We start from the raw sequence: 25,367 nt of genomic DNA on the forward strand, positions 1-25,367 counted from the left end.
TTTATTTAGTTATTTTGTGCAAATTACATGATTTTTATAATATTTTATAGGTGCAATCAAACGTTGGCAAACCTCACAAAAATCTTGGAAAATGGCAACTTTAAGAAATAAAACTGATTACATTTAGTCTGTTTTAAAAAAGCTTACAGTTCTGCATATTAGAGTAAAACATTTTACTGAAAGGAATAGTTATCGCTTTACATGACTTCTTTTTGTTGTTGTTGACACTGTTTTCCAAGATTTAAATGGTATTATTAATATTTTTATTCTTACAGGTTTCATAATTCGCCACATCTCTGTGAAACTGACACAACAATGGAAAAATGTCCGCTTGTTATAATAAAACGGCAGCAGAATCCACAAAAAGCCTGTTCTCATTAACAAGGGTTATTTCGGGAGGAAATGTCAAGCTGTGGATCTCAGTCATGCATCGGAGATTTCATTTTCTTCTCCTGTCGATCACGCTGACAGCATTTTTATTGTTTTCAATAATATTTACAAGTCCACGTCCATCTATCTCAACATAAATTGACAGGATGTCACGCTCCACAGAAACACATTTCTTTGCTTGTTTGTTTTTTCTCGTATTTATTAACTATATGCATTCATTCAGACAAATTCTCTATAGTGAAAAAAAGTCTCAAGGAAAATAAAACAAGTATTTATTAATAAAAATCTCGTAAAAAAATGTTATACAAACTCTACAACTTAATTTAGACAGCTGCGAGGGTCTTTTCATATACATTTGACTAGTAATTATCAGCATATGTCACATGTGAAAGAGGTTTTAAGGTGAACGTTTTAATACGAATTCTTTGCAACCAACACGACACAATAAAATTCAAACTCTTAGTGTCCAAAGTGCAGATGCATTGGTCAAAAACTTACAAATTATCCTCTAAAGTTATCAGAGAATGCACAAAATTTCTGACACACAAATACACACTAAACATGTTTCCAAAAACAGACACATCTAGAATTGTTTCTGTGTTGTATTAAAAGACACTTTTCTGATTTAAGACACAGCTGTACTGCATCTTACTTATTAAAATCATACAATGTCCACTGAAGGAAGGGAGCTGAAAGCTTTTAGAAATATCTACTGAAAGCGTGAGCTACTGTTTAATCGCTGTCTGAGATGTCGTGGACGGCTCTTCGGCTCTCTCTCTGGTGAAATAGCTGCTGTGCTGGAACTTGATGACTTCGTTTCCCCAGCTGGTCCAGTCACACTGGAGACTTCGGGCGAACAGCTCTAAACACTTGGGCTCGGGGCTAATGTAGGGCTTTAACACCGCTGCAGGACATCAGAGGAACAATCAGCACCAAAGCTAGAAATTGGTGAATCAGGAGTTCTCCGACTTTGTTTAATACCAAAAAACTTCAAACGGTCAACAACAAAACATACGTTAGCGAACCACAGATCGATTAGCAATAAATTACAATAACAAAACAAATGTTTTTTTTCCATGCAAAAGATACCCTTGTGGAAAAGAAGTGCGCTTAACTGCATTGAATGTGCACTTGTAGTGTACTTTAAATCTTAAAAATAAAAATGTACAAGTTTACAGATTATGAATGCATAAAAATGTACACAATAAATACATATTAAAGAAATAAAGCCACTTGAATTACCCAAAGTGAGACACTAACATGACTGTTTATTAACAGACTTAAGTGCCATTTTACTTTAAAGTACATTTACACAATTATGTTTAAATACATTTTTAGTTGTGCTTTAAAAAACAAAACATCTGACTAATATGCAAGTACTTGATTATAAGTGTAGTATGCTATTTGAGATTACATTTAATATGATCATATTTAAATGTACTTCATTTCAACTTCTTCATTACAAATGCATGACTGATAAGTTTCAACAGAAATTATATTAAAGTGTGTTTTAGTTTACCATAAAAGCATGTAAGTACATTCAACAGTACTTTAAATGTATTTCAAAGACAAATAATTATAAAAATGAAAGAAAAAGAAAAAGAAAAAGACTTATTTTCAATATAAAAGTAATTGGGGCTGGATTTTTTTTTTATACTTTTTAATCACAGTCTTGGGCATGTCAAAGATTAGCAACAAAATTGGCTTTGATGCATTTTTAGTTTTTGCGCAGCATTAGATTAAATTTTTTTCACCCTCATTTATTGTTTGTGGCTGTTTTTGCCCCATTGACTTCCATTATAACGACATATTTTGATCGCAAAGCCATAACACCATAAAATCATGCATTATTGATGGTTGGGGGTTTTCCCTTTTGGGCAGAGGTAATATTTGATATTTTTACAGTTGATCACTAGATGGGACCATTAATCATTTAGAGGTTTTAGTTTCTGGCTTGCATATGGAGTTATATGGAGTTTAACAGCAAATTATGGTGTAAAAATCATGTGCACCAAGAAAATAAAAGTACTGTGGTTGTTTCTGGCATGTTTTAAGTGTGTGCACCTGATAACGAAGGCTTCTGGGAGTGCAGGACTGATGGGATGCTGATTAGGAGCCGCTGCTCTGGAAGCTCCTCCGCTGCTGGAGACCTGAAACACACAATGAGCTTTACAACATAAAGAGATGGAAGAAGGACGATGCCCACGGGACACACATTACCTGACTGTGTGGTCAGTGCCAGACCGATGCCTGCCGAGCACCAGCACTTCATAAGGCTTCTTGTGCGGCGAGTCCAGAGGAAACACAAACTCTCCCGTTCGGGTCACCTGGAGGTTCAGCCAAACTCTCATCACAAGCCGAACAAAAACCATCAAAAGTAATGTTATATTATTTTGATAATCCTTAAAACAAGTAATGATTTATTATGCTTTTTTTAATTTATAAAAACCCTTTAGTCACACTGTAAAAGTGTAAGATTACTGGAGTATGTTTTACAAGGACATGTCAGTTTTTCAAATTGTCATGTTTATTTCAATGTGCTGTTTGCTGATGATTTACTTGTGATCCAAATTCTCGATCTCTGTATTTTGAAGCATTCACTTTCAATGAATGAAACAGGTTTCATTAAAAATAACTATATTTAATTTTTTTTGAAGATGAAACATGAAAATTTCACATTTCTTCTTTAAACTACGGGTGGTCTTCTATGGAAATTGGTTTCTGCCACAAGATAAAGTAAAATAAAAAGGTGATTATGACTTTTTAGATCACTTTTAAATCTCTTCGGTCTAATTCTGACCTTTTTTTTCCACTTTAGAAATGAAAGATGTAAACTCAGAGTTGAGAGATAAGTGTAGAAGTGGATTGAAACTGTGAGAGAAAAAGTCAGAATTGGTAAATTAACTTTTTCTTTTAACTCCATGGTGGAAACAAGTTTCTATTTTATACAAAAAAACTGAAAAAAAAAAACAGTTTTGAATTTATAGCAATATGAAAAAAATACAGTACATATTTTACCGCGAATAATAGATTTGTTATTCAGTCTGTTTTGACTGCCAAATATCACAAGTGTGATCCTAATCCTCGTCAGTGTTTTCGGCTGTGTTTCCTCTTGGTTGTGTATACCTTCACCCACAGCCACTCTGCCAGCACTTCAACCGCCCAGAACGGGTAGAGCTCTTCTTTGATGAAACGCAGGTGCTTCGCCCGGTTAGTTACCCACGTCACCACCAAGCAATCTGGAGCAGCCAGAGCTGGCACAGGAAGCTGCTTGAGCTGAGACGAGGGCAGAGAGCTGTATCTGTCAATCACAGCAGGATATCACTTCAGTCTGGAGCAATGCGTTATTACAGGCTTATTACAGGTCAAATAACAGCTGGATAAACACACTTATACCTGTTGCTTCTTTTGACAGATTTGTTCTCCCATGGTGGATCAAGGACTATAAGGTCAAATTTGTCTCCACCTGTAGTCAAAATATAGCAATATGCAACACTAACTGATCAGTATATGGATAGGAATAAAAGAAAATTCAAAACATGTTGCCAAGTAATCAGACCTATGGGAAGCAAACATCTAAAATAATAATAAATATAAAAGTGATAATAATAGATAATTAATAATGAAAAGAAGGACAAATTTGTATGTGAACCCATTGGAATCGGTTCTAAATTGACATGAAATTCCAATTTAGAGTCACAAAAGTATGCAAAATTGGCAGCTTTTAAAGTAGTATAAATGGTATGTTTACAATAGGGCCCTGTTAAAGTTAGTTGATGCATTAACATTACCTAACAATGAGCAATACATTTGTTACGATAAAATATTTGTTAATTTTATAAATTAATTAATTTAAAATTCAAAGTTAAAAAATAATATAAAACAGAATATTAAAAAAGCTAAAATATGAATAAATATGACAAAAAACATATTAACTATGTTAATAATACTAAAATAGCAATAGTCATGAAAACGTCAAGCCATTTAGCTGCTCTACATGAAAAACAAAATACTCTATGGTACCAAAATAGTAAATAAAAATTCTGTGATTGAACTCACTGTTGACAAGTGGATGCATACGTGTGATGTCAGACAACAGGAAACGGCTGCGGGGCGGCAAAAGATACTTCTCCTTCATCAGCGTGACCTCATAAGCGCAGTCGAATGGGTTTTCAGTGATGTTTGAGAACAGATCCACTGATGGGTCCAGACCATCTCTATTCAATGTCTGCACTGGTGCCATCAGAGACTCATCTGTTAACGGGAGCTGCTTGGCCATATCACATAACGCAGCTAGCCTGCACTCGTGTGATGGCATAGATTCAGAAGGTGGTGTGGTCAAAACTTCTGTCAAGTATCCACACTGACGTCCAGCTTCCAAAAGAGCCAGAGAGCCCTCCAGAACCACCAGCCTGATCTGAGAAAAGATTAGAAAAAGCCATTGAGGATTTTTTTTAAATTTGTATTCTAAAATGATAAGCAAAATGAATCTTGAAGTAATTTCCATCATAATTTGGAATCACTCCATTTTCAGTATGCACAGAGTACAGGAAAGATCTACTAACAAACCTTCAATATTTAGTTTCAAAAAGTTAGCACCACTCATGGTTTAAGATAACTAATGCAGTTGTTCTTTAATAATTTTGGAACAATTTTTACATTTGGAATTTTAAGCCATGCTGCTGAATGATCAGACCCATGGGAAGCATATAAATAAATAAAAAAGAGAAGCGGACCAAGAACCGAGCCTTGTGGAATACCTCAAATGGAAAAAGTTTATGATGTCTGTTTTTTAACACAAACAAACTGCTGCCTATCACCAAGACAGAATCTGCCAAATTAAAAAAAGAAGCGGACCAAGAACCAAGCCCTGTGGAATACCTCAAACGGAAACAGTTTATGATGTCTGTTTTTTTAATACAAAATAACTGCTGCCTATCACTAAGAAAAAATTTGCCAAAATTAGGGCTGCACGATTAATCGCATGCGATTGTCATGTGTGTCTCACCATTAAAGCCGGTTCTGTGATTAGTGGTAAATGTCCATCACCTGCTTTCAAATGGAATGGCACTTACTACGCAGAGCCATAGTTCACTGACAAGCTACGCAATATCGCGTTCATAACCACATGCGATTCATCTGCATGTGAATCATGCAGCCCTAGCCAAAATGCAGTGTGTGGAATACCATATCCCACATATACACTTAACTTAACCTTCCAATGAACTCCACATTAATTTTACATTTTGAAACAAAATTTTGTTACTTTTTTCTTGAATCCTTATTTTATCTGATTTTGTGACCATTTTTTTTAAAAAGTAAACAATGCAAAGTGACCACTGTTTGCCACACAGAATTAAAAACTGTACTATTCTGTTCGCCATTTTTTTATCTACACTGCACAATTCTTAATGTAAGAAAATGATAATAATAAAATAAAATCTATCTCTTTATATATAAATATGAGATAAAAAAACTTATTTGATCTCATCACTATAAGTTCCAAATTATTATGATGAAATTATACAGATTGCTTTAAGTTTTGTTGATGTAAGAAATGAATAAGCATAAAACCAGCCAATTTGGTCACCTTTCCATGATAAATATTGGCATCTAACTCCCCTGTATTAAGATCACGCCGCTTTCTCTTTCGTTTCTGCAAATAAAAACAAACAGTTAAGAATCACACAGCAACCTGTTTATAATAGAGTATAGTATATCAAATACAATGACAAATGTTTTGTACTGCTTTTTCTATTGCCTACCTTTCGTGTCTGCAGATCAATCTTTGCATGTTCACCATTGCTGTGTTTTGCAGTGCTTGTCGAGATGTCAGTGTTTTGTTGAATCTGAACGTGGGGTCTGACTGTATTAAAATACTCCCTCTTGAAACAGCATCTGAAGTGTGTTGGCTTATCAAGGCCATCACAGTAAGAAACACAGCGCTGCAAACCTTCATCGATGAGAGAGCAGGAGTCCAGCAGCCAGCCGCAGGAGTTCACACACACTACAGACATTTACAACACAATCATAGAAAGCCCAAGGAAACTATTACAAGCGCTTCATCTCATCTCACGTGTGCTGCTGCTGCTGCTGCTGCTTCTTCTTCTTCTTCTTGATACGATTGATTGTTAGGACGCAGGCCAGCTTTCGGTGCGTTACCGCCACCGACTGGACTAGTGAGAGATTTAATGTGTGACATTCATTACATTATCAGTCATAAATATGATCAAACAATTATTTATATGATTTTAATATATATATGATATAATAATTGTATATGTATGTGTGTGTGTGTGTGTGTGTGTGTGTGTATATATATATATAATAATAATAATATTATTGTAATTAATAATTAATAGTTAGTAATTGTAATTATTTATATTTTTTATCTAAAATAATTATATATTTAGTCACGTATAATAAAATAATATTACAAATAAATAATATTTTATATTATTATATTTCAATTTTATATATTTTTATATATAACAATTATTCTTTACATTATATATATAAAATTGCATAGTCATTTTAAACAATAAACATTTCTTCTTCTATAATTACATATAAAAATATTTTTTATATAATTTTCAATATAAAACATTATTGTTTATTTATTCAGATATAATACAATAATACATTAATATTAAAATAATTTAAATGTTATTAATAATACTAATAATACTATTGCTAATATTAATAATTTAATTTCCACTTATATATATAATACAATATTTTACATTGTAAATAGTAGAAACAAATACTTATTAAAAAAATAAAAAATAAAAATATCACTCTATTTTCTTATTTTTCGTTGTCTATTTTCCTCCACCCTTATGTTTCAATTCCTCGTCTCTTAACCGATGTGTTATACACATAAGCGTAAATACTGTACATGCAGGACTTTTTTTTTTTTTTACAGTTTTTCTGAATTGCTAAAGCACATTTCTTAAAACCTTAAACATAAAACCAAATCTACAAACTACTACAGTCGCTTAACAGACAAGTCTTCGAAATCATACACATATTAGTAAATACTACATGCACTACCGATCATTTATTAGACAATACATGAAAAAAATGGAAAACACACACAACATGCAAACTGTCCTTTCAAAACTATTTGTACTCTTCTAAAAATCTTATTTTCCCATATGACCCGTATTCTGAAACATAAAATAAGCACATACACTGACCTTTTTGACATGGCCCTGTGACCTGGGAAGGGAATTGTTCACATTTCACTCTTGCATCAAACATCTTGTAAGTGGTCGATAACTTGACTAATAAGCACACAATATATTTAATGCAGAATTAATCTCAGAAGGAAAGATGTGGTCAGATCGGCATGCACTTCATCCTCTCCTTCAACACAATAAAGTCTGAAATGATTTCAGTGTGTTGTCTTTTTTAAATGCATTTTTTAATCACCTGTAAATGTATGAACAAACACCTCTTTGTGTTCAATTTTTTCTGGTTGGAGACACTGCCCTTCACACACACACACACACACACACACCTGAAGAAAACACACAACGAGGTCCAAACACAAACATTACTCCGTACTTTCTCACAGTGACCAGCACATTATCTCATGACAGTGTTGTGGAGCATGAAGGTCCTGGTGAGATGACGAGCGGTCAATCACAATGATAGAGTCTCTGAAGAAGGACAGTGTCACAACGGATTGCTTCAGACTTAGACCTCTCACTTTGTTATGGGGAGATATAAGAAAGGGAAAAAATTTAGACGATCAGATCTATGGGAAAAGGCCGGAGGGACCGATTTTATAGTCGAGAAGCTGCAGAAAGCTGATATTTTGAATAGAAACACTTCATTTGGATCTGAGATATGGTCCCACCAGCTTGCCATAGATTAATTTAATGATGACACACCAAAAAACAATAAGTGGATTTGGGAGAATTGGAGAATAAACCGAGAAGGCATACAGGACAGAGTACGTCTGGCTGCAGAAGATGTGGGACGGGGATGCCATGAAAATGAGAGAGAAGAAGTGGAGTCAGAAGATCAAGGTAAAAGAATGAAATCACAGCGAATATTGTGAAACAGTAATAGAAAAAGATAGAAATATTAAAGTGGGCTTAGTACTTATTTATAGTTTTTTTTCACAAAACACTATAACAGATTCATTCATACAGTTCTTGTAACAAAGACATGTAAACCTTTTTTTTTTTTTCGTTTTACTTAGTGTTTACGTTACTTAAAGGGTGAGTTCACCCAAAAATCTAAATTATGTCATTAATAACTCACCCTCATGTCGTTCCAAACCCGTAAGACCTCCGTTCAACTTCATAACCCAGTTTAAGATATTTTAGATTTAGTCTGAGAGCTCTCAGTCCCTCCATTGAAGCTGTGTGTACGGTCTACTGTCCATGTCCAGAAAGGTAAGAAAAACATCATCAAAGTAGTCCATGTGACATCAGCCCAACCAGCAATGACATGTGGGGCCCAGATGAGGGCTTCATGGGCAGCAAATGTGGGCACCATTATGGAATTGCACCCGGGATCCATATTGGGGCAAGCCGCGAATGCCCAGACGTACTAAAAGTGGGACCTGTAAGGGTACTGCATGGGTCTGCATTGGGCAATTCATGTCAGACTCATCTGGGCCCCAAATGGGTCTAAAGTGGGTTTGCACCCAGGATCCAGCCGTGGATGCCCAGATGGGCTTTAAAAGGGATCTATATGGGTGTTATGTGGGATCTTAACTGGGCAATTCATGACAGACCCATTTGGGCCCCACCTGCTTAAAGGGCGTTTAAAATGAGCTTGCACCAGGGATCCACACGGGGGCCAGCCATGGATGCCAAGATAGGACCTGTAAGGGTCTTAACTGGGTAATTCATGTCAGACCCATTTAGGCCCCACCTGCCTAAAGGGGTTTGCATTTATATTACATTTAGCTGATGCTTTTGACTTACAATTGCTATTCATGTCAGAGGTCGAACGCCTCTGGAGTGTCTTGCTCGGGGACACATTGTTGTCTAACGGTGGATTCAAACCGGGATCTCCCACACCAGAGGCATGTGTCTTATGCACTGCGCAAACACCACCCTAAAGCTTAAAGTGGTTTAAAGTGGGCTTGCACCAGGATTCAACCGTGAATGCCCCTATGGGCTTAAAGTGGGCTCTGTAAGGATCTTTAAACCGATATCAATATTTACCGATATTGAATTTTAAAGCCAATATCAGCCAATAATATCGAGCATCCCTAGTTGTCTAAATATGTGTTTCTGCCCCAAGGGACAGGCGTCTGGGACTGGACTATTATTAGAAGTGTTACGGTAGGCCTGCAACCTTTCTGAGAGTCCACTAATCAGCATAATTCAACACAGCGTAAACTTTTACCTATTTTGATGTTTTTTTTTTTACATTTTTGGGAAGTTACATTTTTTATTTTATGCACGACTAACAAAAATGACTGATGGATTGTTTTGGCAAAAGATCTACATGTATGTGATGTTTGTTCTTTGGTGGCTAGCGTGACTTGATATGTATTGAATTACAATGACTCAATCTCAACGTGCTTGATTAGCCTACATCTGCAGCGGTCCCAGTGTCCATCCTTGTCACAAAACCTTATCCACTTGGTGTCCACTGCAGTCCACATCTTGTTACTAGACACGGACTGATGTGCATGTAAAGGCTGACTCCCCATTTGAGTTGATCATACACTGAAAAAAAGTTTTCAAGCAGTACCTCATCTAATTAATAATTTGTCTTTCAATTTAGTTTACAATTATTTGTTTCATTTTTCAAATAATATTTTTTTCGTTCAAAACATTGTTGAATATAAATATTTTTCATTAAGTGCTCAACGGAAAAATATTTGTTTGGATGAATGTACAATTTCGAGCATGCCTGCGCATGCGTATTAAACAAAAAAAGCGACGACCAGCCACCTGATCTTAATTCAGGGTTCCCACACATCCCTGCAAATGTTTACCCTGCGATTCATTTTGTGTTTGAGTAGCTGGCTATGGTTCGGCAGTTGGTTCAGTATTTTTAGTAGTATAATCTGTCAAGCCTTGGCAATCAGCTGTTCTAAATGCTGCCAATTTATTTAAGTTTACATTGTATTATGACGGTGTACGCAACAACTCCATACTTGCGTTCTGTTTCCAACTTTTTTTTTTTTTTTTGGGCCGGTGGATATTATTTGTTGCATCATAAAAAAAAAAAGATTTCTGATGGGAAAAAAAAAAAAAAATCCTAATTCAATGCTTGTCGAATTCCACAGATTTAAGAAAATGTCAATGTTTGCCAGCTACTAAATGTTAAAAAATGTTTTAAAAAATCTGAAAATGTCAAACTCAGAAGAATGTTAAAAAATCTGACACTTTAGTAGCAAGTTACGGATATGTAAAATGTTAATAAAATGATGTATTGAAAATTATTGATGTCTTTTTGGATTAGATTTGTATCAGATGCTATTAATGATGTTTCTTAATGGGAATCATGTTTTATTAAATTAATGTTTTTATTTGTATAAAACTAAATTTCTATTAACTATTCTATTAAGATAAATTAAATCTATATCTGTTGGATTGGATAAAGTTAAATATTTCTAATACATATTTCTTAAATTTAAAACAATTGTTTAATTGAATCTTTATATATTTGATTGAGAAAACTAAATTATTCTAATATTTCTTAAATGAGAAAGTTTGTTTTAATTAAATCTATATCTTTTTGTTTAGATCAAAAATAGAATTTAAATTAATTTACTTTCATCAACAAGAAAAATATACTTTCTATCAGGTTTTACTAAATAGTTTTCATAGACAGAGAAAATATTGTTTAGAGCAAGTTATTTATTTTTAATTGGTACAAGTAATAAAATATAGATGTGAACCATTACCCTAAATTTTTTTAATTGGTTGAATGAAAATTTTTTTTCAGTGTACCTGTGAAAATAAACCTGTTCAGGTGTTAGGGATTTACATTTTGATTCTTCCCTCTATGGTGTTCTTACCGACACACCTGGTTCACTGCGATTCAAGCTAGCCCTAACAGTATCTGGTAGCTCTTCGCTACAGTAATGATATATCATAAAATCATTGTATAAGGAATAATAAATAATAATTTTATATATATATATATATATATATATATATATATATACTAGTATACTAGTATATACTAGTATATATAATACTAATACTATTATAATACTATTACTAATAATAATAATTTAATTTCCATAATTATATAGAATATTTTATAATGTATGTATATAAATGTGTATTGATTTATATATTATAAAATAAAATGATATATTCGCTTCACACTCCATCCAGTAGGGGCTGAGTTTGTCATGTACAATTATTGTCCGACCGTCATGAAACAAACAACAGAGAAGAAGAAGAGATGCTGCAGAAGGAGGGGGACGGAGTTCAGGTTGAGGTTTCGGGTGCGAAGTCATAAAGTTTACAAACTTCATAAAAGCAGCACGTTAGTCTTGAATATCAGACAGCTGGACACCAAATAACAAATCTAGCCATGAAGATGAACATGTCAGAGAAGAAGCGGTGAGTTTGTGTCACTGTTATGTGTCAGAGATCGCAGGTTTGGAAGTAGTACGTGCCGGATCGAGGATGACGGAGGCGGGAGCGGAGCGCGAGCGGCGGAGAGACGTGCAGAGGATGGTGTGTGTGTACGACTGCCGCTCGGAGAGCCGCGACGCGCCGCCGCGAGCGATCATCGCCACCGCGGAGCTGGACTACAGCGGCTTCCTGCGGGCTCTGAGACAGGTAACCCCTCGTGACCCGGTCAGGACACTTCAACCGCCTTCACGGTGAAACACAGACGGTCACGGGTTTACTCTAATTTCAGAAGTTCTGTCTGTCACCGAACGAGACGTTTATTGTGAGCTCCACGGACCGAAGAGAGATCACCTCTGACCTCTACAGTAAGAGCTCCACAAACGCGCACTCATCAAACACTCAACTGTTTTCATTGTGCCGCTTTTATGATAAAAAAAATATATATATATTTTGTTACAAACTGTTCAGTTTGTATTTAAAAAGTAAATAAGTTTATTATTTACATTAATTTTGTTCTTTACAGTTGTGCATATGAAAAAGTAATAAAACAAAAATACATGTGAACATTATTATTTATTTTCATTTTTTACTGAAATAAGTTGCAAATTAAGTATTTTTAAATGTAAATATTACATATAATTAATTTTTTTATATTTCATATATTTATATTTTATTAATGTTATATTTCAAAACTAATATTTATTTTCATTTACATATGTACATTTTTTTGTTTTCTATAGTTTTTTTTCTATATTTTTGTTGTGGTATGTTCTATGTAATATAGTAATTTTCAATGTATTTGTTATTATTATTATTATTATTATTTCTATTTTACAATAAGAGCTCCAAACATTTAAAATAAATATATTAATTTTCTTTATATTTACTTAGTTTATTTTACTTTATTTAACAGTTATTGACATTGATAAGTTGTGCATATGAAAAATAATAAAACAATAGTACAATGAATGTAATTTAAATTTTGTACATTAAATATTAGTAAAAATGTAATATTACATTTACTTTATTTACTTTTATATATTTATATTTTATAAATTTTATATTTCAAAACTAATATTTATTTTCATTTACATATGTTCATTTTTTAAATATGTTTTGATGATTTTAAAACTGAAACTTAAATTTCATATGCGTCTGACAGTAGTTTTCAGTCGTGTCACTCTTCCTGAAGGGTTTAATGCATGCACTGATGTGGTTTGTGTGTGTTGTGATGCTGCAGAGGAGCTGGTCGATGGGAAAACCTTGCACCTGTTGAAGTCTATGGATCAGGAGCTGACTGCAGCGACTCAAGAGCGGATTGAGTTTCTGCCGCACTACCATACTCTGGTGCATTGTGGCATGTACGAGTACTACGCCAGTGAAGGACAGAAGGCGCTGCGTGAGTCTGTGCACCTTCATCTGCACTGCTGTACATGAACACTGTATCAGTTTGATGATCTGTTTCTCTTTCTGTTGTGATGCAGCATATGCCTTCGCTGAGCTCATCGATAACGCTCTGTCAGCCACCGCAAAAAACACAGGAATCAGGAGGATTGAAATCAGATTGGTGAGAGTTCAAACCCTTGCGTCAACTGCATCAATCTCATTGTTTTACATTATACATGTAGACTGTGTGACAGTAGGCTCGATGCAGTGTTACGCTCATAAGTTTAGGAATAGGAATACAAATCATTTAGTTCAGATAGAGAACAGACACTAAAATTAAAGATTTAGATTCAGATTCAGATTCAAATCAAAATGCAAATGCACTTGTTGGGCGATATATTTTGGATTATGAAAAGGCTGTTGACTTAAGTTTATATAAAGGTGATTTTATCCGTTTTTATATAGGGTGAATTTGTGAGTCTTTTTTTCATGTTTGTTTCTTATATCTTTATTTGGTTTATTAACAAAAGTTCTGTTTATTATAAGTTAGTTCATCATTATACCATTTTGTTGTAGTCCATTAAAGCATTTGGCGCAGAATCGCTGCTAATTCAAAAGTGAATTTAAAATGCATGCTGGCAGTTACAAGCTAATTGAAAGTGAATGTTAAATGCATTTACCAGCTAACGGAAAGTGAAAGTAAAATGCATTTACAAGCTAATTGAATGTGTATTTAAAATGCATTTACAAGCTAATGGAAAGTGAAAGTAAAATGCATTTACAAGCTAATTGAATGTGTATTTAAAAAGCATTTACAAGCTAATTGAAAGTGAAAATAAAATGCATTTACAAGTTATCATTAAGTGAAGGTAAAATGCATTCACAAGCTAATTGAAAGTGTATGTGAAATGCATTTACAAGTTAACATTAAGTGAAGGTAAAATGCATTTACAAGCTAATTGAATGTGTATTTAAAATGCATTTACAAACTAATTGAAAGTGTTTGTAAAATGCATTTACAAGTTAACATTAAGTGAAAGTAAAATGCATTTACAAGCTAATTGAATGTGTATTTAAAATGCATTTACAAACTAATTGAAAGTGTATGTAAAATGCATTTACAAGTTAACATTAAGTGAAGGTAAAATGCATTCACAAGCTAATTGAAAGTGTATGTGAAATGCATTTACAAGTTAACATTAAGTGAAGGTAAAATGCATTTACAAGCTAATTGGAAGTGAAAGTAAAATGCATTTACAAGCTAATTGAAAGTGTATGTAAAATGCATTCACAAGCTAATTGAATATGTATTTAAAATGCATTTACAAACTAATTGAAAGTGTATGTAAAATGCATTTACAAGTTAACATTAAGTGTAGGTAAAATGCATTTACAAGCTAACAGAAGGTGAGGGTAAAATGCATTTACAAGCTAATTGAAAGTGAAAGTAAAATGCATTTACAAGCTAATTGAAAGTGTATGTAACATGAATTTACAAGTTAACGGAAAGTGAATTTGAATATATTCGAATGCATTGCATGATATTCGATATCCGTTCGAATTTGACTTTTCTCAAAAGTGACAGCCCTATTACAAGCTAATTGAAAGTGAAAGCAAGAGAGGAAAAGAGAGAAAACCACAATGAGTCATTCAGATATGCTGATTCACTGCTCAAGAAACTTTTTTTTCTTTTTTTAGTTTTTGATCCATAATAATTTTGAGGAAATCATGATGAATCTTTTCTGTTTTTTAGTTTTTTTTTTTAAAATAAAAAGAACAGTATTTAGTTGATATATAGATATTTTGTACAATTATGAATGTTTATTGCAACTTTTGATTTTATGTGTCCTTGTTGAATTTAAGTATTAATTTCTATAAAAAAGAAAAGTACTGATCCCAAACTTGTGTATGGTACTAGTGTCCATATCACATTTGGGCTGTTAATTAATTGATTAATACAAACGAAACATTACAGATGAAAACTCTTTTAAATGTTAGATGCGTCATGCCTTATGTTTATTGCACACATAATTAAGTTAAAAAGCATAATTTTCAGCTTATATCATGCTACCTAAATGATAATCAGCTCTATAAGCATGTATTTTAAGACTATTACATGACTATAGCAAATAAATAATGGGGTGAATTAGATCATATATAATTTAATCAACCCATGAAAGCACAAAAATATTTCAGTGATAAGATTTCTCTTTAACATCTTTTCATTAAGCTGATGCATTCAGAAGCAATGCATTCTTTTTTCTGCAAGACATGCAGTTTTTGTGGTTATGATGTCTAGTTGACTCAGTGTTATTTATCTAGTTGACTCATGGTTTGATGCTGGTCATGCTAATTAATTTTGCATGCATTTTCTTTTTTATTTGTGATATTGCATGAAACTATGACACATTTTATAGTTATCTGAGAAAATTAGCGTTCATTCAGTGCACCGTTGTGGTACTCTATGACCAACTATTAGTCACCGTGAACTGGATGTGTGTTTCTCTCTGTGTTTCCAGATGTTTGACGAGTCTCAGGGAGGACCTGCTGTTGTGGTGATGGATAACGGCTGTGGAATGACATCTAAACAGCTGAACAACTGGGCCGTGTACCGTCTATCCAAGTTCATACGAGAAAACGGCACAAAGAGGTGTGCTCTTGAGGAAACCGCTGTTTTTCTTGCCCGAGGTGTTTTATGAATCACTCTGAAATGACTCATAATTCAGGTCATGCAATGACGTTTAGAGTCTCTTCTGATGTGAAATCATATCTGAGCTGTACTGATTGTGTGATGCCTATAACAATGTCTTCTGGAGCTTGTTATGATAAAACCGTCAGTTGTCTTCCTCTTCTTTGTTGTTAGTGAAGAAAGCGGTTACGTGCGGCCGGATCCAGTCCCACGCAGTCTGAACAGTGACATCTCGTATTTCGGAGTCGGAGGCAAACAGGCTGTGTTTTACATCGGCCACTCTGTCCGAGTATGTTTGCATGCAGTTTGTTTAGTTTTATTTAACAAATGTCACACTTGCAATACAGCCATTGTGTTCATTTACATTAGTTTTCACTAAAGCAGATTTCACCTTTCCCAGATTAAGGCTCTGAGTGAATTGCCTTAATACAGTCCAGTATCAAAAAATGTCTTGTCGTTCGGTATACCACATTTCGTTCGATATCTAAAGGGTTAATCTCGTCAATGTCAGTAAGCCAGTAAGCATGCAGCCTAAATCAGTGATTGGATCTGGAGAGGCATCAAGGAATATGTGTATTATAAGACCATTCACAATGTAGCATCATACTACATAAGACAATTTATAAAATTAACTATTTTATACAACTTTTCAAAATAAAAGTCCCGTTTAACTTGGAGAAATTATGACAGAAATATCTTACTGTTGTATAATAAATTATAATATATGTATAATCTTCAATCTTTTTAAAATTTTCAAGAAATATGTAACCAAGGATTTATTTTCTTTAATTTACACAGTTCTGTTGTTCAGCATCTTGCTTGATTGCAACATTTGGTTGTAAATTAATTTAATTTCATCACATTTTAAAAGAATGATCAAACTGACTGCTTTATTAATTCATTTAATTCTACGGCATTTGTTATGATAAATTAGTATTGAATCATAAAACACAGAATCTAGCTACAGAACTTGCATTTCATGGGGCCCTGAAATAAAATGAATCTTACTCTAAAGTTTGATCGTGAACAAACAAAGTTATGTTAACATTTATTCTCAAGATCTAACAGAAATGTGCAAGGTATTTCCTCCCCATTAACGGTAAATGAATATTGCGATAAATATCGATATCGTATGATATTGAAAAAGTACTGTGATAATATTTTTGGCCATGTCGCTCAGCCCTATTAGAAAATATTTTTTAAAAATCACTTAATTTGATAAGAACAAAATGAGTTTGGAGTAACTTGAGTGTGAGTAAATGATGACATAATTTATTTTAAGATGAACTAACCCTTTAGCACAGAAGTCACTTGAGCAATGACACACTAACCCTACTGTGTCATATTTGATATGCAAATTTCTAAGGCTTTTAAATGATAAACATAATCAACTAAAACTCTTTCTTCACTCTTTCCATGTATTTACATTTCACAGTGTTATCAAATTTAATTTGGGGTAAACTGTGCTTTTAATCCTATGTGTTTTTCAGATGATCAGTAAACCTGCAGGCTCTCCAGATGTTCATGAATTTGTGATGTCTAAAGACGACTTTGAGCGCAAGGAGGTGAACAAGGAAGACATTTACACTGGCTTCATTAGAAACAGAAAGGTGAGGGAAGTTCATGTCATCTCACGGCTTTGTTGGCCCCTGGATTTTGTTTTTAAATGTGTGTTCATGTGTGTGTTTTCTTCTGCAGCCTGGCGACTGCTCGCATGTGGCGGCCGGCGAGGAGCAGTTCCTGCGCTCCATTGTGATGGAAGAAGAAGCGAAGGAGAGTTTCACTGCAGTCATCATCACTGGAGTCCAAAAGGAACACGTCACTTACCTGAAACAGAATATCAATGTGTGGACCCGAGAGCTGGCGTACGTCTCAACTGCACACACATGAACACATGCATGGTTTATTTATTAGTTTTTTCTAGTTTTTGCACGAGAGTTGTTGCTTAAAATACTACGCATATAAAAAAAGTTATATTAGTAGGAGTAGAATTTTATCTGTTAGGATACAGTGGTTAACCTTTTTGTGTTACAGTTTAGTTACAGCAGGTGATTTATTCAAATAAATCATTTTATCGTAATTTTACTGGATAAGGATATATATATATATATTTTTTTTTAATTCACAATTGCTGTTGAGTAAAATATTTTAGAACTTTGCATAATTAGACAACTGTATGTGTTATAAAATAATGGACACAGAGTTTTAGTATTTTATTAATTTCCATGACTTTTTCTGGGGTAGAAAGCAAACGTATATATCTCGGTTTTCCAAGACTTTGGGATTCCAGGTTCTTCAAAGAAAAAAAAGTTGAATTCTTAAGGAAGTCTTAATTTTTTGTTGTTTTAGTTTAGTTAATTTGCTAATCCATGTTTGCTTCACAATGAGCACAGCTAGACCTGTGACATCTGACAGATTCCTTTTATACTTGCATCTAAGATGTACATGTACAAGTTCAGGTTTGTATGAAGCTGGATGACAGCATGGCCAGGAGATTACAGACAGTCATTAAACTAAGGGTTGTCCAACTAAGTATTGATAGTTGTGTAAATACGTTCATACCAACAGCTGTCTGAGTAATTTTTGGTCGATTGTAATCCATTACATACCTTTCTATCAAAGTGATCTAACTGTTACGAATCACTCGGGAAGCTGAGGAGTAACAGATGAAGATGTTTATTAAAGAAAGACACAAGCAAAAGAGCAGGTAGTGAGAAGTGAATAGGAGTCTTGGATCCGTGCAGGTAAGGCTTTGACTTCTTGTAGGGAACGGTGAACCACACACACGCACTTCGGGGAAACTGGGTCCTTCGGAGAGAATCTCAGGTCGGCTGTTGTCCTGCGTCTGCGGAGTGTTGTAGCTGATGATGAGCCGTGTCCCTGACCCTCTCGCTCTCCCAGAACCAGTAGTCGACAGCGGGGACATCCGAGGGCTCTCCTGACCAGGGGAACAGAGGTGGTTGGTAGACGAGTATGCACTGGAAGGGTGTAAGTTCGGTGGTGGGTTGATGGAGGGAGTTTTGTGCATACTCGGCCCACCCCAGGAATTGGTTCCAGGAGTTCTGGTGGCCGTGGCAGAAGGTACGGAGGAAGCGTCCGATCTCCTGGACCTTCATCTCCGTCTGCCCGTTTGACTGGGGGTGATAGCCGGAGGACAGGCTGATGGCCACACCTAGGAGGGAATGGAATGCTCTCCATACCCGGGAGATGAACTGGGGCTCGATTTGGAACGGGCAGAGGAGGGAGTTTGCCAGATGGTAGGTGGCGAGGACATGGTCATGGTGCAGCTGATACATCCACTCATGTACCTTCTGACATCTGAGGCCATGTTGGGCTACCAGGAGCGTTCCTGTAGCAACGAGAGGGTTTCATTGACCCCCGGATGACCAGTGCCAAGTGATGTATGCGTGGAGTGGATGAGTGGAGTGCGCCATGTCCTTGGGGTGTACAGGTCTCCTGGTGGGCAACCCGGTGGGGCGTCATTAGGAGGTTCGGCAGGAGGAAGAGTCTCAGCTGACCAGGTGATAGGAGCGACTATGATATCGTCCTGGAGGATGGGTTCTGGATTTTCCGATCTTTCCTCGGGAGTGTAACATCTGGACTAGGGCTGCACAATATTGGGAAAAATTTACATTGCGATATTTTATTTTTCTGCGATATATATTGCGATATGAAAATTTTTTTTTTCTTAAAAACAAAAAGGGGGTGAGCACACTTACATTCTCATTTTAAATGATTTAAACATCGACACCAATGTGTCAATTGATTAATATGCGTGAGGGAGAGAGAGCAAGACAGCGTTTGTGTTGTTTGAAGACATTTAGCGTGCCGCCGGGGCTCTCTCTCTCTGCGCGCGCTCTTTCTCTCAGGCCGGTGACAGGTGCAATATTTGAAAATCAATAATTATTAATTTACTTTTTAAATTAGATTTATATCTGAATATATGTCAACCTATAGACTTTCAAACATCTAGGTGTCATTAATTAATATGAATCTGTGTACAAAATGACATATAAACATATTTTCCAATTGTATTTTGCCTGAAAACACTTCCAGCACGCTTGCGTGTTACGTGAAAAATAGGCGTCGGTTCTATTTCTAGCATGCACGCGTTTTGTCTCACGCAGGCAGTCTACAAGCTCTAACCTGTTAACATGGGAGCCGAATTAAAAACAGACACACCACGCAGCTGAGACACTTGCATCTAGTGTGTCGCCGGCCGCGCGCTCGCGCTCTCTCTCTCTCTCGCGCGCGCGCTCTCTGGCCCATACAGTTAATGAATAACGGATCAACTATGACAGCCTACATCGCACATCCTGCGATGTGACTATCGTGGATTCGTACATCGCAATATCGTTGCTTAAACGACACATCGTGCAGCCCTAATCTGGACAGAGCATCGGCCTTCACGTTCTTTACCCCTGGGCGGTAAGAAATGGTAAACTGGAAGCGGGTGAAGAATAACGCCCAGCGGGCCTGTCTGGGGTTGAGTCTCTTGGCTGCTCTAAGGTATTCGAAGTTCTTGTGGTCAGTGAGAACTTGAAATGGGTGTTTGGCTCCCTCTAGCCAATGTCTCCTTCCTCCACGGCAAGTTTAATGGCTAGCAATTCCCGATTCCCGATGTCATAGTTTACCTCCGCCGGGTTGAGTTTCCTGGAGAAGAAGGCACATGGATGGAGGTGGCTGGGATTCCCCTGCTGCTGGGAAAGGACTGCTCCCACTCAGGTGGTTGAGGCGTCCACTTCCACCACAAACGGTCGATCGGGGTCCGGATGTACTAGGAGTGGGGTGGTCGTAAAGGCTTGCTTAAGGGGTTGGAAGGCTTCAGTGGCGGTTGGAGTCCAGGAGAGAGATTTGGGTTTCTGGCGGAGAAGGTTTTGATTTGTCTGTTTTAATAAAATAATAGATTGACCGATAATAAAATCTGAGATTTTTAGGTGAACTAACTAGGGATGCACGATAATATCGGCACAATATCGATATCGGCCGATAAAAGCTCAAAATGACCATTATCGGTATCGGCCGATATGAATATTTCTGCCGATGAGCCAAACCGATATTCTCCAAGTGAAATAATTGACCTGTTTTTCAGATGTGAATGTCAGTCTACATTTGTAAAATAATACATTTATGGTAGAATCAGTACAGAAGAGATACATGGATTTCTCTTCAGTAAAATTAAAGTTTAAATATATCAGTATATATTTGTATATATATCGATATCGGTATCGGCATCGGCCAAAATTATTTTGAAAATATCGGCATATCGAATATCGGCCAAAATCCAATATCGTGCATCCCTAGAACTAACCCTTTAAGGCCACCCATAGGCCATTGAATGCCGTTCTGTTTTATTTCAGACATACATACCATTACTATATACACGGAGTTCATGGAAACGACCAGAGGAAAAAGAGTGAAAATGACCATGTCTCCAACATTGACATTCAGGTACAGATGTATTGCATTGCTCATTCAGTGTTTGAGTGCTTTAGAGTGCTTTTTTTTCTCTGAAGCTCTTTCTGTCTTATTTTCTCAGATTGTTTTGCTCGAGCGCTCTCCTCGAATCCCCCGTGTGATGAATCTGAGGGAGGTAGACGATGACATGCAGTCTCTGTATATCAACTCAAGCTTTTCCACTTTTGAGTTCAAAGCCAACGGCGCTAGAGATTCTTTAGTGGAGGGACTGATCCGTTATCACCCATTCCTCTACGATCAGGAAACATACCCAGTGGATCCATATGCATTAGGTATTGTAAATCATAAATAAATTGGCTGTTCCACACTGATGGCGTTGTGGAAAGAGATGCTCGGATAATAGATGATACCAGTTCGACTGCTGAAATGTGTGCATCCCTGGGTATTTTTTTTCTATGTTGGTCTGTGTTTGTTTTGTAGGTCCTTCAGAGGATGAGGACGAGGAGTGTTTGATTTTGAACTCTGAAGCTAGGGGCAAGCGGCCGATCTTTGAGTGCTTCTGGAACGGGCGGCTCATTCCCTACACCACTGTCTCAGAGTAAATGTCTGCTTAATTCTGAACATCAGTTCACTTTCTGCCATATTTTACCTGTGGAAAAAAAGCATTTAGAAAAACTAATAAATATTCAAATCTGAATATAAGCAGTTTTTCTCTTTAAACTTCACCTTCCTTCATCAACAATTACATATCACCTATAAATTATTATAAAACCTTAATACTAAGAAACTTAAGATTGATGTGGTTCAGAATATTAATTTGCCTGATAATTGCATGCATGTAAGGCTTTCAAGCCATTGAAGTTTCATGATATGCTGATTAATTAATCTAATTTATAATTAAATTTTGTCTGAGAAATTAGTGTTAGATAAGAAAAGCATTGCCAAAGCAGTTTAAGAAAGAATAATGATATAATTGCATATATGTATAATAATAATAATAATAATAAAGGGGTATTAATGTTTGTATTAATATTAAAATATGAAATTACAAAAAAATGTGCAGGCCAATTCTTTGCCCTCATATATTGAATTTTAGGCTCATATAACTGCATTATGCTCATAAATATCTGCATCAATATAAGATGATTTAAAGGTGTAGGTGGGGTGCTTTAAATTGTTATTTAATTTTTGTTTTGTATATTAATGCTCATTTTACTTATGCATTGTGGTGACTATTGAAACAGTTAAAACATTTGGCTCTATTCACTTTGACTGTAAGTGCCTTACTGTAATTTCAGTTTTTGCTTTTTTTTAAAGAGGAGGGAAGAGGTAGTTTTTGATAGGGGTTTGGGGGGTAAAACAGTGAGTAATGCTGTTTTAAGAGGATATCAAATAAAAAAATAGCGCTGAAGGCAAGTAGCCTGAACTTGATGAGTAACGTGGAACGTGTGTGTGTGTGTTAGGTTCGAGTGGTGTACAAGGCCTAAGAAAGCAGGTGCCGTGCCGCTGGAGTGTTATAACCGGATTTCAGGAGTTCTCTTCGCCAACGACCGATTCCAAGTCAGTACCAACAAACTTACCTTCATGGACCTGGAGCTTCAGCTACGTGACAAAAACACCATTTTCAAAAGAGTGCAGAATGGCCAGGTACAGAAACACACTCCTGAACTCTAAAAGACACATTTTAACACTGCTCACATGCACATGATCGAAGGCCCAGTTCACACAGTCTGTGCTGTTTTATCCAGGAGCTGCGGGTGAACATTCAGAGGGAGTTTACTAACTGGTTAAAAGAATGTAATGAGCGCTTCGATAAGCAGGTATGTGTAAGGCCAGGGAAGCAAACACAGGTGTAACTGCATGATCAGTGCATTTTAAGTGCTTAATGCAAACTTTTGCATGTATAAATATCGTATACAGGTGCATCAATAAATTCAATAAATTAGAATGTCATGGAAAAGTTCATTTATTTCAGTAATTCAGCTCAAATTGTGAAACTCATGTATTAAATAAATTCAATGCACATGGACTGAAGTAGTTGGTTCTTTTAATTCTGATGATTTTGGCTCAAGTTTAACAAAAACCCACCAACAAACTAGAATATCTCAACAAATTGGAATATGGTGACGTGCCAATCAGTTAATCAAGTCAAAACACCTGCAAAGGTTTCCTGAGCCTTCAAGATGGTCTCTCAGTTTGGTTCACTCGGCTACACAATCATGAGGAAGACTGCTGATCTGACAGTTGTCCAGAAAACAATCACTGACACCCTTCACAAGGAGCGTAAGAAACAAACATTCATTGCTAAAGGAGCTGGCTGTTCACAGAGTGCTGTATCCAAGCATGTTAACAAAAAAATGAGGACTGTCAAGCAAAATCATTCAAGAATTTGAGTGAACTTCAGAAGGAAGGCATCAAGAGTCACCACATACAGACGTGTCGAGGAATTTGCTGTAGACATCGTCAGAGGCATCTTACCTGGGCTAAGGAGAAGAAGAACTGGACTGTTGCCCAGTGGACCAAAGCCCTTTTTTCAGATGAGAGCAAGTTTTGTATTTCATTTGGAAACCAAGGTCCTAGAGTCTGGAGGAAGGGTGGAGAAGCTCAAAGCCAAAGTATCTTGAAGTCCAGTGTTAAGTTTCCACAGCCTGTTGTGATTTGGGGTTCAATGTCATCTTCTGGTGATGGCCCATTGTGTTTTTTGAAAAACAAAGTCACTGCACCCGTTTACCATAAATTTTGTAGCACTTCATGCTTCCTTCTGCTGACCAGCTTTCTGAAGATGCTGATTACATTTTCCAGCAGGATTTGGCACCTGCCCACACTGCCAAAAGCACCAAAAGTTGCTTAAATGAAATTGGTGTTGGTGTGCTTGACTGGCCAGCAAACTCCTCAGACCTGAACCCCAGAGAGAATCTATGAGCTATTGTCAAGAAGAAGATGAGAAACAAGAGACCAAACAATGCAGATGAGCTGAAGGCCACTGTCAAAGAAACCTGGGCTTCCAGACCACCAGCAGTGCCACAAACTGATCACCTCCACGACACGCCGAATTGAGGCAGTAATTAAAGCAAAAGGAGCCCCTACCAAGTATTGAGTACATGTACAGTAAATTAACGTACTTTCTGAAAGACCAAAAAAATTTTTTATTGGTCTTATGAAGTGTTCTAATTTGTTAAATGTGAGCCAAAATCATCACAATTAAAAGAACCAAAGACTTAAACTATTTCAGTCTGTGTGCATTGCATTTATTTAATACATGAGTTTCACAATTTGAGTTGAATTACTGAAATAAATGAACTTTTGCACATCATTCTAATTTATTGAGATGCACTTATATTTGGCGAGAAAAATCCCTCAAATCAAAGGCATTGCATTTATTGTGACAGATGAATGCATTAAATGTTAAACATTTTAAAAAGTTGGCTTTATAAGTCAATAGAAGTGTTGTTTTTTATTATTGTTATTATTACCATACTGAATATAAGCCTATCACTGGCTTACAGTCCACAGCAATCAATTTTGTAACTGTTGCCAGCAAATACAAATACCAGAGGTTTGAAGCTTCCATGGTTATAATATAATTGAATTCACTATTCCCTCTCTTCTGTATTAGATCATGCTTTTCTGCTTAGACATTAAAATGGCAACAACTATTTTTTTGTGTATGTTTGTAGGTGATGTTTCAGGGATTTAAGGGCTTGATGACGCGTACAGATGTGGCCACCAAACGGCTTCAGTCACCCTGGTCTATATTCCAATCCATTAGTTGGGACGGCAAGATTTATAAGAAAGGACAAAATGTGAGATCGAGTTGTTTTCATATTTTAACACAAAGTCCTAGATAACACCAGTTTACAGGAGTCTAAGAAAATGACTGTTTACTTTTGAATAATAACTGAATGTGGACGGAA

General features: G+C 35.9%; 2 protein-coding genes across 3 annotated transcripts in view; one reads left to right on the top strand and one right to left on the bottom strand.

Moving 5' to 3' along the window:
* On the bottom strand, nt 1-6,517 carry mettl4 (methyltransferase 4, N6-adenosine). The gene is made up of 8 exons (XM_026215691.1): nt 6,156-6,517; nt 5,981-6,046; nt 4,450-4,807; nt 3,787-3,856; nt 3,517-3,691; nt 2,611-2,717; nt 2,455-2,540; nt 1-1,294 (listed from the first exon to the last, which is right to left on the bottom strand). The coding sequence occupies exons 1-8, from the start codon at nt 6,405-6,407 to the stop codon at nt 1,116-1,118; spliced, it is 1,293 nt and encodes a 430-aa protein (XP_026071476.1). The 5' UTR covers nt 6,408-6,517; the 3' UTR covers nt 1-1,115.
* Nucleotides 6,518-11,781: 5,264 nt separating this feature from the next.
* The window catches only part of LOC113051717 (structural maintenance of chromosomes flexible hinge domain-containing protein 1-like), a 40,884-nt gene continuing 27,298 nt past the window's right edge, over nt 11,782-25,367 (top strand). For both annotated transcript variants that reach the window (XM_026215692.1, XM_026215694.1), the window contains exons 1-14: nt 11,782-12,167; nt 12,250-12,325; nt 13,201-13,359; nt 13,445-13,527; nt 15,866-15,996; nt 16,210-16,324; nt 17,526-17,645; nt 17,734-17,900; nt 21,396-21,486; nt 21,575-21,785; nt 21,934-22,051; nt 22,917-23,100; nt 23,202-23,273; nt 25,131-25,256. In XM_026215692.1, coding sequence (XP_026071477.1) covers nt 12,012-12,167; nt 12,250-12,325; nt 13,201-13,359; nt 13,445-13,527; nt 15,866-15,996; nt 16,210-16,324; nt 17,526-17,645; nt 17,734-17,900; nt 21,396-21,486; nt 21,575-21,785; nt 21,934-22,051; nt 22,917-23,100; nt 23,202-23,273; nt 25,131-25,256 — 1,809 coding nt within the window. In that variant the 5' untranslated portion in view covers nt 11,782-12,011. The remainder of the gene's footprint in view (nt 12,168-12,249; nt 12,326-13,200; nt 13,360-13,444; nt 13,528-15,865; nt 15,997-16,209; nt 16,325-17,525; nt 17,646-17,733; nt 17,901-21,395; nt 21,487-21,574; nt 21,786-21,933; nt 22,052-22,916; nt 23,101-23,201; nt 23,274-25,130; nt 25,257-25,367) is intronic.

Source organism: Carassius auratus, chromosome 32, assembly GCF_003368295.1.
Source record: "Carassius auratus strain Wakin chromosome 32, ASM336829v1, whole genome shotgun sequence".
Taxonomy (NCBI): domain Eukaryota; kingdom Metazoa; phylum Chordata; class Actinopteri; order Cypriniformes; family Cyprinidae; genus Carassius; species Carassius auratus.

Excerpts from the sequence above, each read along its gene's own strand:
- mettl4 (XM_026215691.1), bottom strand. The coding sequence starts at position 6,407 with ATGTCTGTAGTGTGTGTGAACTCCTGCGGCTGGCTGCTGGACTCCTGC. Across the intron at positions 3,857-4,449 it reads TATGCATCCACTTGTCAACA|GTGGAGACAAATTTGACCTT; the intron begins GTGAGTTCAATC and ends TTTTGACTACAG. Across the intron at positions 1,295-2,454 it reads CCAGAAGCCTTCGTTATCAG|CGGTGTTAAAGCCCTACATT; the intron begins GTGCACACACTT and ends GATGTCCTGCAG.